This window comes from Vanessa atalanta, chromosome 5 (assembly GCF_905147765.1).
Source record: "Vanessa atalanta chromosome 5, ilVanAtal1.2, whole genome shotgun sequence".
Taxonomy (NCBI): domain Eukaryota; kingdom Metazoa; phylum Arthropoda; class Insecta; order Lepidoptera; family Nymphalidae; genus Vanessa; species Vanessa atalanta.
Window position 1 is genome coordinate 8,301,973 of NC_061875.1, and position 14,215 is coordinate 8,316,187.

Sequence of the window (14,215 nt, forward strand, 5' to 3'; positions counted from 1 at the left end):
TCATTTTTATTAAAAAATACTAGCAATTTTTTTACTTCAAATTTTGATAGATAAACAAACAGGCTATACGGATTAGAATATATATTTAATACACATTACACCAACCTGCATTATATGATAAAATAAAGGAATAAAGAAAAACCCTATTTTTATACGGCATTTTTGAACGGTTAAACCGTTGCAAATAAACAAAAGAACATTATATTATTAAAAATTATTCAAATCTCATGAAACGAGTTTTAATCACGTACGTAAAATAGAAAAAGTCTACAAACCACTTTATATTCTTATTGCTATAAAGAAGATATATTTCTATTTTAAATATACGAGTAGGTCTTAAAAGACTGTCGTTTAATTCTCTTGATGATTAACAGCCGCTTTTCAGGACGGATTAATAAGATTTGTTTCCCAAGAGATTTAATCTTAGCCTTTTATCTTTATCTACTTAATAGGATACAAAACAATTATATTGTATTTTAAATATCAAAAATAATTTCATTAAGCAGTCTACAATAGTATATCTATAAACATCTTATGTTAAATACCACATTATATAAAGATCTTGCAAGTCTTCACGTACCACTAAAGAACTTAATTGAACCCTTATACCCCTTATACTTCGTGACTACTTCTATAGTCCTAAATTCACAAAGAAAGTTGAGTTCAACTTTGACTTTGCTAAGCCGTTTCAACTTTCAAGGCTGTAAATATTGTAAATTATTTAAATATTAAAATCACAAATTCGATGTTGACGTGGAAATATAATTAATATATTTTTTTATATTAAAGTAAATGTTTAAATGTTGAATATTTACTTTTCAATATGCAAATTGAATTACATTTTGCTTGTCAGAAATGCAATTTTCATGACACCGTGCTACTAAATAAACCTCCATTGTATTAAAAAAGAAAATAATTTCAAAGTGAATAGAATACATATTTTCATTCAATTTACCCTCAGTATAACACACAAGTTCGTTTGTTTTCAATTAAAATAAATTGTAAAATGAATACCTTTACATATTATACTGAAAAGTAATAATGTTATGTTTAGTTAGTTGAGAGGATATTGTGAAGGTCTCGTGTAATTACATTTTCAATTTTGTAGTTTTATAATTGATAAGAGTTTGCTCTGGCCTGTCATTAGTTATTCTTCCGATAAGCATCAGCGTTGTTTTGAAAGAAGTCGCTCCGTATCTCAATCATGAAATCTTAGAAACAAATTCACGGTGATACGCTTTATGATGCGTGTATCCGTTAAATGTTTAATTTTATTTATTTTAGTCAATTTTATATATCTTTTTCATATTTCAAAATCATTTTCTGAAATGAGTTTCGAGTTTGTTTGTTGTTCAGTTGAGAGTTCCAGCTACGATTGGAAGGGTGAGTCTATATCAATATCAATAGCCAGCGTCAACCATTGACCGTCAGTTCATAAACAAGGTAAAATGATAGCGCTTTGAGTGTATTTTATAGTTAGTTCTTGTAATTTCCACCGAAGGAAATTCGTTGTTCTGCATTACCGCCAAGGTAATTTTATATATTTAAATGATTATATATTTATATATTTATTCCACCAACGCATTAAAATCCCAATTTGAGCAGCGTGGTGGAATATGCTCCAAAACCTTCTCCTCAGAGGGAGAGGAGGCCTTAGCCAAGCAGTGGGAAATTTACAGGCTGCTAATGTATGTTTAATGTCGCGTTTGGACTCTACTACCACTTACCATCAGGTGGAGCAGAGTCATTTGCCCTCCCGGGCTATAAAAAATAAAATGTATGTAAATTATTGGAATGACGTCAATATTTTATGCTACTTAAATATATGATTAACATTAATATATCCTAATATTTGTTTAATTAAAATTAATTTTCAAGGTCAATGTTACGTTTCTTTATTTTTTATTTATAATTTCCTTTAAAAATGTTTCTTCTATACTTCATTTTTGTTTTATACATTTTCTCTCTTACTAAATTAAATTCGTTCTATTTAATTCTACATGAATATTTCTAAGAAGTATGAGGTAATCGATTCTTATAATTGATACATTAAACATTTAAAAAAAAACGTACTGATAAAGTAATCCACATTAAAATTCGGATTTTAATATCTAAACTAAATATATGAACACGAAACGTTCATAGCTGTACGTAGCAGATTCATACCTAGATATGTACACATTAAGCGAAGTAATGTATTATCGAATTCCACATACAACTACGCTGAAAAATTTTATTATATTGACACGTAATATTGAAACAGACGTCAGATTTAAACGAAGAAATAAATCGATTAACAAAAGCTACCACTGATGACAGAAATAGTGTCGTACCAACATGATATAATTCTGTTTACAAATCGGCATCGGCAACAAAACGAAATGGTCGCAACGTTCCATATCGTGATCTCGTTATACGTTGAGTATTGTGCAGATGCACGCTATCTTTGCCGGTTATTGGTGCTCGTGTTTAATCCATAAGTTTTTGAGGTTAATCGAAATGATCCTGTGCGGCCATGTTTGTATTTTTGTATAGCAGCTGTTTAATGCATAATGATTTGAAATATGGATCGCAAACACGAAAATACATTGAGTTGGAATTAATTTTGAACGGTACAAAAAAATAATTTAAAATTCGTGAAATTCTTGAATTCTTTAGATATACTGTGCTATAATTACAAAAACAGATATTATATTTACATTTCTACCTAATTCAATAGAATCAATTTTGTCACGTAACTTACATGTGGAGTTTATAAGTGGGGATATTTTTAAAATACATTATAATAAGTTATACTAAGCCAATATATGGCTTCCGTGTATTATGTAAAAAGACAGACGATAATAAATCCATTTTTATTGTTAATGTGTTTGGCTTGTATTCTTATAAAGTCATAAACGACGATAATTCATTCCAAAAATATACAATGTGCAGGAAATATGTGATGTCTCCAAAAGTACGTTAAAATAGAAATATGAGCATGAACACAATTGGTGGTAGGACTTTGTGCCCGTCTGGGTGAATACCACCAACTCATATTCTACCGTGTATACTTGGTATTATTGTGTTTCGGTATGAAGGGTGAGTGAGCCAGTGTAACTGCAGGCACTAATTCTCAAGCTTGGCGCATTGATGATGTTAAGAAAACTATAATAAGGAAGGATTGGTTAATATTTCTTATAGCGCCGATATCTCTGAGCGGCAGTGACTACGTTCCAAATGGCCCATTTTTCCGTCCGCATAAATAATGAACATACATTACATTATAAAAGTAGTACGAGAAGGTTAAATTATCTAACAGTAGGGGACCGCTTTGCTTGCCTCAGTGCATCACGACAGCACGTCATTTGCAATGCGACCGCTTCACTACCGTAAAACGGGACCGCGGGCAATTCGGTGCTCCTGACAGCGCTCTACGAAGATTTTACATGTTAATTGGACTTGCATGTTAAATTTTCACATAACTTTTTCTAAAAAAAGGATTATCAATTCGTTTTTTTTTTACGTTTGCTATATCAAAACTCTGTCATTTATGAAATGATTTGGATAGTTGAGTTTTGCTTAGTAAGTTATACTCTTCGTTTGGACTAATTTTTATTTGAAAAAAAAAATTGGACTCAATTTTTTTTTTTTTTTCTTAATTTTATAGAACATTAAATAGAACAATGAATAATCCTTGTTATATTAACAAGGATTATTCATAATAATAAGCTTAATATAGATTAATAACTCTGACATGAATTGATTATAAATAGTATTGTTTTCTTTGACTTGCTTGACACCGACTCCAAAAACAAGTTGTGTATTAAATATTTAAATACAATTATTAATTTCTTTATACAAAAATTAAGATATGAGTATATAGATTACTTATTTTTTGTTTTAGTACCTAAAGCTGTTACTGGTCACTCAAAAAATAGTTTTTCTAGAGTAATTTGCCTTACTACTACTTTTATGAAGCTAAAAGTAGATCAAAAATATTATATAAAATGATAAAAGATACTCTTTACAAAGATACATAATGGGTCCGTAACTTTTTGGGGCACCGTGGAAATCCTCGAAAGCCAAATGTCCAGTGCTCAATTACAACTGCTTTATCAATTCGACCTTTATCACGACCAATGCGTTTATTTGCTTTCATATGCACGGTCATGTAAGCACAGCCAACTTCCAAACCCCAGACTGCTATTGATAATTTCTTGGCAGAAAAAGGTAATAACTTTATTTTGTTGGCTTGACTCGGAATTATAAGATAGCTGGCTATAACAAGCAATACGTTTAAAGAAAAATAACCTATCTTCCTTTATTTATCGTCATAATGTTTATTATAATTTAATAAAACGTTACGTATATAAACAAAGCATTCAAATTCGACCTCAAAATTAATCTCTCGTTGCGTTCAAAAGTTTAAATTCAATATTCGATATCGTAAAGATTTCAGGAATTGATTAATAAGTAATTATGTTTTTATCAAAACCTGGCCGACGGTCTTATTCCTATGTACCGATATTCATTGCAAACGGTATAGAAGCTGATGTGATTCAGGAGCTGCTTCACAGTGCAGTATTACTTACGACCATACATACAATAAACTGGATATGATAAAAAAGATATTTATGTAAAAATATATGAAAACCCAAATTTTATGTTGATCGGTCTGACGGTAAACGTGTATAATTAGACGTTGATATATCTTAAAGATATGTACGAACATTCATTTTATAAATAAAATAATAAAAAATATTTTCAAATGTTTATTTAGATTTAAAAATTAAAAAGTGATCTATAAAAACATCATAACAATGATAATAATGAGTGCGACTCAGCGTGACTTGAATGTAAGGGGGTCGAGTGTTCCCACAATGAGGCTCGCATGGCTGGCTCATTACATTAATATTTTAGAATGCAATACCACAAGCTTGTGATATTTAATTTAAATTTTCATCTCCTTTTAAATAGAATATGGCGCTGCTATATGTTTCAGGTAACATATTACGAACATATAACTCCGCGCTGCGACCGTAATAAGCTAATTATTGACAAAACTCATTAATATTCACACGCGAAGAATTATTTTAATGGACGAAATTACTCGTTCGTAAATAAATGTGACATAAGTTACTCGTAAAAGTAAATGGTACGTTTTAAGAGCAAAACCAAGTACAATTTATGTAATCGAACTTTTATGAAACACATTTTGTAAGATATGTTATATAAATTTGACATTGTTTTATAAGTACTCATATCATTTGATAATTTTATTCTAAGGGTTAAATTAAGATTTTATAATTTATTTATTGGTGTTGCATTTGGCTGCAGTTGGTGGTGCATTGGTGATATAAGGAATGGTTATTATTTCTTACAGTGCCATCAGGTGGCTCATTTGCTCGTCCACCTACCGATATCATAAAAATAAAATAAAAAATATATCATTAAAAAAACTGTCAGTGTGGGCCACGTCTTAGAAGGGCGACGAGCTCCAACTCCAGCTAAGATTTGGTGATGTTGAGTAAATAAGAAAAATTGTAAATCACCACACCTAACTAAAATCAGAAAGTGGAAAAGGCATGGACAACTGTCAGTCCGTGGATGTAATGTAATTTTAAAAAAAAAAACATAACAGTAAAAGATCCTGTTCTCAAATTGAAAACTATATTACGTTTAATTTAATTAAAATAATTACCCTCAAAATAATGCTCACAAAATCAATGAAAATTATAATTTGAACATTAAGCTTTGAAAAGAGATACCTTGGAATCTTTTATTCAAAATGTCAAGTCGGTTTCCCGTTTTGTTTGTCATCTTCATAATTACCTAATTTGATTATGGCTTGTTATTTATTCATTTCCAAGTTAAAAATTTATCTTCGTTAGCGAACTGTTATCAAATAAATTTTAAATATTAATAAAATTTAAATGTTGATAAGCTATACATTTGTATTATATATTGCATTCCTTCAAAACTTGATTATAAGTGAGTTGAGACCCAATTGTTTTGGGTACATTTATTGGTGTAAAATACTTTAAAAATATTACCTTAAATTTTAAATTGATTTTTACATATTTATATAAATAAAACCTCTTATGAACACATGGATGCTTCAGTTTGTTGAATATAGAGATACAGTGTTTCATCGATCAAGTCATATCCCGAATAAAGGTCAAAATCAAAATATTCTTTATTCAAACAGGCTCATGATGGCCCTTTTAAATCGCACGTAAAGGCTACGACCGATTCAGAAAACAGGTTCTACCGAGAAGAACCGACAAGAACTCAATAGTTACTGATTTCAACCATTATAATTACAAAGTACATACAATTATTATTTTTTAACTATTCTATTTATAAGTCTAGTCCACGCTTTTTTATCTTTAATATAATCTTATGTTGAGTAATATGCCTTATTTATCAATGTTTTTTTGACGTGGATTTTTATAGGCCAGGTTAAAAATATTGTGCTACCACGATCTTGGGCTAAGTACATACATGATAATTTCAAGTTTTAATGTAATATAGTATCGTATTTTATTATTATTTAGTTGAGGAACATGCGGTCTTTAGTCGTCGGCATATGTTTCTTTTAAGTTTGTACTAAAAATACTATTACAACCGTTTTTACGTTGTCAAACATTTTGGAAGAATATTCTTAGTAAACCTACATCGATAAAAGATAAACCACTTCCTTGTTGTACGTAGCTATTTTTTTCTTTAAAGGAAAATAAATTAAAGTATCGTAAAACATAATAAAACTTTATACGACACTTGGCTCTAACTTATTCATATTACAGTAACTTTGTTAAACTTGCAAACAACTGAACTGAATCTTTACGGTAAAGGGATAGTCGTTAAAACAATTTACTTGAGTGACTTTGTGTTATTAATAGTTTTTACAATACAATAAATACCGAGTTGTTTCTGCGTGAAATCGACATTGATATATTCATATAAGATTAATGTGCATTTATTTTTATTGAATGTAATATTACGAAGTTAACATAACATAAAGTAGTTTACGTTGTACTTTATGCAGGATAAATATAGGTATAATTAATTAAGAAGTAAAAAGCCCAGTGGGGAAAACACACGAGTCTTAACTGAAAATAGCAGGTTCAAACCCAGGAAGTGGTGCTAAATTTTTATTCATAATTTATCTGAACGAATCCGCATTGTAACAGCAGATGGAGTCTTAGATCGGCAGTGGATAAAGACTATACTATCTATTACGTTACTAAATAATAAATGCATCTATAGTGTATCAACTTACAGAGTAAATACTTACCGTTTGTTTAATCTGATATTGCTTTGTACAATATTATTCCAAACAGATTATTTTAAATTTGATATTTAAGCCTTTGAGCACACCAATATTAAATTGCAATCGATAAAATACTTTAACAAAATAGTATAATTACAATACCATATAAAAGTTGAGTGAGTTTAATGTGAGGAAAGAGCTTTTCTTTCTTTACTGTTAATTTAAATAAATTCTACTACGAAAGATAATGATATCGCACTTTTGAAGTACCATCATTATTTTAGAACTGATTTAAAAGGGTACCTAAATTAAGGGATCCATAGGACGACGTCGGAAATTTTAAAGTGTTCTTTAACTCAAGGATATGCCCTCGGCCATTGTAGGAACGCTTGACCTCCTTATCTCCGTCTAGTTATCGCTTCAGCCGCTTTACAATATACATAACCTGATACTAAAATGTATTGACATTCGCAGAATTTCTTAAGCATGCGATACATGTCCGGTATTCTGATGCAATTTATTATACTTATGATATATTTAACTCGTAAATTGTTTATTTGCTTTTAGCATTATGCAAAGTCTTCATATGTAGAATACTATCTGTAGTGTATAGCCATGGGCGTATGGTATAGTACATTCCAACAGTTGAACCTCCAGCAATTAAAAAAATTGAGGATACTAAAGATAGATCTGATTTTAATTGTAATATAAATAAATGTCCTTATAATCCGAGTTATTCTGACTTTTTATTAAGTTTCATGTTTGTTATTTTTTATTCGTATTTAATAAAGTTTTGAATACAATTGCAACCGATCAGTCGTTGTGTATTTAGTATATTTTTACCTAATAAAGATGAATAACAAAATAGTGTCACATTTAGTAACATTAGGAAGATTAGTTTGTTTTTTTTTTGAAATATAGATCAATGAATATATAATATAGATCAACGAATGATTAGTTTGTTTTTTTTTTTAATATAGATCAATAGACAAAATGACGCCGTTTGATAATGTTCATCGCGAATATAATTCAACGAAGCAACAATAATTCAATTACAATTTCCATATGGACAGCTACGAATATCTCGAGCGTGTTATTTAAATGCAAATATTCTTGCTTCCAATAAAACTCATATCTATAGAGGTAGATAGATATCGATCTAGAAGAGGATTTCTAAAAACAATACTCTGTTTTGCAAATCTTGTTTTATTTATTAAAACCTTATACTCTTTTGTGGTTATAAAAACAACACGCTTTATACTACGTAAGCCATATTTTCAATATGTTCAAGGCTTTATGTTATTTTAATTTTCTCATATGTTTTATTCCTTTCCGTTAATCTTTTTAAATATGTTATGTTATTTTTTTGTATTTTTTGTAGGTTGAAAACAACTTCAAAAGGACAAGCGGAAAATTTTGTACGAAGAAAATTATCCTACCTCCTTTACATGGCTCAAAATCTTCCCTGTAAAACATTCCTTACTCCACTCCACGATTCGAAAAGTCATAAAAAAGAAACATTCCACAGATTTAATTTTTCACAAAGCCTTGCAATTGTAACTGTGTATTAAGAGAAGAAATAATAAGACACATTGAAAGGCTAAGCTAGTGAGTAAAACGCGCGTGAACCTCTTCGGAGGGCGCGAGGGGCCGGCGCGATGCGGTCTCGCCAGGGATGTACGTAATATATCCTGCGGACGAAGTAGTTTCCCTGACATACAGCTCGCATTCGCTGCCACGGCCTCGGCAGCGACCGACCCTCGATATTATCTTCGGGCCACCGCCGCCCGTGCCGTCTAGTGCGAATTTCCTAACCCCGACCCCCACCCCGCCCCGCGCCGCCTCAGTCCCCAAAACGGCGCCCCCGGAGCCCGCGGAGCGCACGCCGGCCTCGCCGACGCCGTCGCTCGAGCGGCCGGCTAAGCTGCGCGAGCGCACGAAAGCAAAACTCCTCAAAAAACTCGGCCGCCATGAGGACAATGAATTCGGAAAGATAATTAGAACCCCCGCCCCCGATGAATTCGAGCTGCCCGCACCACTGCCTACCCCCGCATTTTCGCGGAAGAACATTTTTGACAGAGACTTTGACGCTTTATTTGAGGTTGCGAGTACGCCAGAATTCTGTGCAAATATACGCGTGACTACTCCGGAACCAGACCGTAGGTCTGATGTATCGGCGGCGCATTTCCCTTCACCCACTGCATCCTCCCTTAGTCTATTACCTCCTCGGCCACAGTCGGAGCCTGCTCCGAGTTCCTCTCCCTCACCCTCCGCCCGTACGTCCTCAATATCGACGCCTCCAACACAACGATCATCTTTCGAAGGTTTTTTAATGAAAGTTTCGATTTCGGTTTGAAGACATGATAACCGACTAACCAGTAACGTGCAATGATCACGTCCATTATGCATGGTGATTCTAATTTCTAACACTGCCTTTAATATATACATAGGAGTGTTTTTTTTTCTTTTGTGTGCAATTTCATATTCTTTTGTATTATATATTTAAACTCTGAATGATATCTTTGAGTTATAATACGTTATTTTATTTAGCAGGATCAAACTCAAAACCGAAGAAAGTTAGTTTTTTCCGAAAACTAAGTCGGGCAAAGGAGGCATCCCCTTCTCGTCCAGCCACCATGCAGCAGCCGTCGATTGAGATGGCTCTTCGGGAGCTGACTCATCCGGCACATAATGATCAATTGAAAAATCAGCAACAAGTCACCTTCAAACTGGTCAAAACAGGTACAATTTTTGTTTATATTAGAATACGTAGGATTTTCAAACGCAAATTGCATGCATTAACATTGTAAGAGGAGAGATGAAAACCGAAAATGAACCAAATGTGAGATAAAACACAAACAGACTACATTGTCAGTAATCTCATTGACCCAGTCCATAGTCAGCCAGGTTACATTTGCTAATTGAATTACTCTACTGAAATGTGGGAGCTTATATGACGTTTGCAGCATTCGTATCATACCATAGAAATAATGCAAAACAATTGCTACAATTTGTTAAGAAATTATGTATAAATAAAATATTTGTTTGAATATGTACTCACTTCGCCATTATTTACATAATCTATCGAGGCGGGCCTTAGTAATAACTTAATAAAATCTTAAAATTCCTGACTGACATACAAAGCACCGCCTAAGCCGGTAGGTCTTACAGGATTAAAATTTACACAGGCAAATTAGAACTTACTACGAATTACTTATGGAATGTAGATAAGTATTAAGAAATTATTTTTCAAAATTCGTCTCTAATGGGATTAAATAGGGGATGAAAGTTTGTATGAAAATTTTATTTAATTTTAGTTTAAAACACATAATAAAAAATATAATAAAAAAAAAACTAAAAATAAAAAATATTAAAAAAGTTAAATAGAATAAAAAATAATAATATTAATAATTTCATGCACTTACACTACAAAACATACTATCATTTATACATATACACACATATATACCGGCTTAGGTAATTTATTTAACATTTTAAACTTAACTTCCATATCAACAATATCCATCAATGCCACTTCTGGTACTTATTAATCTATGAAGTTAATAATTGTAACATGCATGTATACGGTGTTTATATTTTAATGTAAGATCTGTCTACCTTCTTTTGTGTGATATTTTATTTTATCTTTACTTTGTTATCTCTGTACGCTTCTTTTATAATTGTTTTATTTTATATAGTTTCTCAGTAAGTGAAATATATGTATTTCTTTTGAGGAATTAATAAAGTTCTTAAGTCTCATGAAAATTCGTCATTTCTGATGTTAGAAACATGGAAATCGGAATTAAGGCTTCCGATAATAATATAATGGAATTCATAATTAATCATTCATTTTTGATAATTCATCGCCTAATTCGGTGAACTTTAGGATGAATGTTTGAAATAAAGGAATCTGTATTAATGTACCAAAAACTTATTTGGAAATTTGCATTTAAAAATCTATTTTCATCATCTCTTACGAACTCACGCTGATATTTTAAAGATGATGGGCGCGCCTTAATAGATCTTATATGCATTTATGAGTAAGAGCCAGTCATGTATATAAAATTGGAGAAAAATAAGTGTTTACGATGGGATATACCACCGGAATCGGCTAGTAGTATAATATAATATCCATGTTTAATTTTATAATAGTCGTGAAAATTATGGTTGTGTTATCAAGTGCTCATAGTTCGCGTATTTTATTCGCACTCAACTCAGAAACTAATCTATGGATTATCAGTTATTTTTAATAAAAGATAATCAGCATTTTATAGCTATATCATAGCTAATGTTACAATAATATTTAATTTATGACCCCCGTTATATATTATTGTGTATTTGCATACAACGTTTGAATTTTCTATCAAACTAGACTATATTTGCGTAAGTTTATGGATCTCGCTTTCCCAGCTTTAATTCGATTCGATTAGATTATATTATTACTGTAATCCAATTCGTAATTGCCTAATGACAGACTGATTAAGATTTGCAGAGGGCCGGTGGCATCTTGCTTCAGGCAGACATTATTAACCGAATTGAATTGAATTAATAGTGTGGTCTGAAAAATGCTGTGAATATAATATAATTGTTTTTATTTTATTTTTATTTTATTTCAAATTGTTGAGAGTTATTTGTACTTTAATGTCAATTATTTCATACAAATTTGCGTAGGAATACAGAAATTAAATTTTAATTTCAGCTGAAACGACAGGCGGAAATGTGTCTGTTATAAACTGATGTGACCAATCAGATTGCGAGTAAATACAAGCAATTCGATTTGAATTCGTTTGTACCTCCTTTCGAGACCTGTTTTTGACGTGCACTATAAGATCACCGGAAATATTCTATATTGAAACGTGTATAGCCTCAGGATATTAAAAAAAAAATACGCCTGTTCTTCAAATATCAATCACATTTTTTTTTATACTTAATAATAACGATCGTGCAAATGCCGTGTTTGAGTTCAATTTAAAAACTGAAAAAAGTTGTATATTATAATATTCATTTGTTATTTATGGATTTAATGATAATTTTAACTTTGAATATGTTATGTTACATAATTAATTAGTGGTCTCAATACAAATATAAATACAAAATTTCTTTTTAAAACTACATAATACTTACATACGAACTTTGACCCTAAATTTATTTAAATTTATTTTATTTTGTATAGTATTTCTTTTATCCTTAGGTACATAATGTGTAACCAAGAGTATATTTATTCTGAATAATATAATTCGAAATCTGATACCTTTTTTCCGTATTTTCTTATATTCATAGTCTTACAATAAATCTACTTGATAAAATTTTAAATTTACTGACTGACATACAAAGCATCGCCTAAGCTGGAGGGTTTAACGAGATGAGGGAAAATTTGCACAGGATTTCCTTATGCAACCAAAGTCAGCACTAAGAAAGGATTTTTTAAATTAATCTCCTAATGGGGTTAAATCGAGAATTAATATTTGTATTTCTGATATGGAAATATGAAAATCGGTTTGTAGGGGGCTAATGAGAAAAAAACGAATTAAACTTTTTTTAAATTGATCACATAAGTTTTTAAAATTGGCTTTATAAGTTTGTACAGAAATTCACTTTACGGAAATCGGTGTTTTGGGTAATAGTATTTTTGAAAACTCACCTCTTAAGAGGATAAAGTTAAGGATGATAGTTTGTATAGAAGTCACAAATAGTGCGGCGTGACCGAGGTAAAATGAGGGTTGTTTTTTATGATACATATAGATAGGTAGACACCTGATGGCGACCAAAAATCTCTAATACTTGAGAAAATTCGTTGGGTTTCTGAATAATGTTTAACAGATGAGATCTCTTATCGGCTACATAGGTAGTATTAAAATAAATATTCAATATATAGTTTTTTATCCTTACGTATTAATATATTACTGAACATATAAAAATAATCAGAAATCTGTTTGTGTACTGGAAGTCTGCCTGTCAGTGTGACTGTCTTTTGTTTGAACTCTTGATTCATTATTATTCTAGAAATTTAAATCGCTTGTTTTGTATTATTACCGGAAACGGTAATTAAATTAATAAATAAGCCATTAAAATTGTGGTTATTTTTTATTTCTAAAAACTTTCTGTTGCAGATATGCAACATTGCATCAATAGTGCTGAACAATTAAATTCAAAGTTAGGAAAAATATAATTTTATTAAAAAAATTATGTTGCATATTGTAACACTGACAAATCTCACTAATCGTGGCTTAGTGACGTTTACCGACTATTTACTATCTACCCAAACTGGTCAGTCCCCATACAAATCCATACTCACAACTTTTAGAGGAACGGTCGTAGCCAACTCTTCTTTAAAATTTTGCTGAGAAGTTCAACATACATCTGCGCTTTGTACGGTTCATTGTCTTATATTTTAATAACATATCTGCAATCACTGTTCTGAAAACCTTCCACTCTACAGAGTTGAGGGTTTTCTAGTACTAACCTTTTCAGTTTTCGATTTAGAAGCCATGATTTGACCATAACTATGACAAAGAAATGATACCAACACTTACTACGAGATTCATACAGTGACCCAAAACACAAGACCATAGGTCGACACCACCCATATATCGTGATATTCTGTTACGACAAGAGGACGTTCAACGGAAATATTCCACTTTCTTACAATATATATTGGGAGTTTGCCTGCAAAATTGGATACTTGAGTAAATAATTTGTTATATCTCTAAGCGACTACGGCTTTTTTAATGCCCTTTGAGGCAGACTAGGTGACTTAACGATAAATGGTTATAGCCGCTATGAGCGTGAGCGATGCCGAGTGAACATCCCAGCCACTGCCTTTCGAAAAAACCTTTTCTTAAGCTTTGCTTAAGATAAGGACGTTTCGTAACGCTGTGGGAACACGGAGGAAGGCGTTACCGCTTTAATTGTGCTGTGATGTATTGCTTGGACCTTTTCAAGATACCAGCTTCCTTGACG

General features: G+C 31.5%; 1 protein-coding gene across 1 annotated transcript in view; it reads left to right on the forward strand.

The window, feature by feature from the left end:
• Positions 1–14,215, forward strand: part of LOC125064072 — a 170,388-nt gene that overhangs the window by 29,090 nt on the left and 127,083 nt on the right. The window contains exons 2-3 of the mRNA XM_047670853.1: positions 8,637–9,579; positions 9,809–9,997. Of these exons, the coding sequence (XP_047526809.1) occupies positions 8,931–9,579; positions 9,809–9,997 (838 nt within the window). The 5' untranslated portion in view covers positions 8,637–8,930. The remainder of the gene's footprint in view (positions 1–8,636; positions 9,580–9,808; positions 9,998–14,215) is intronic.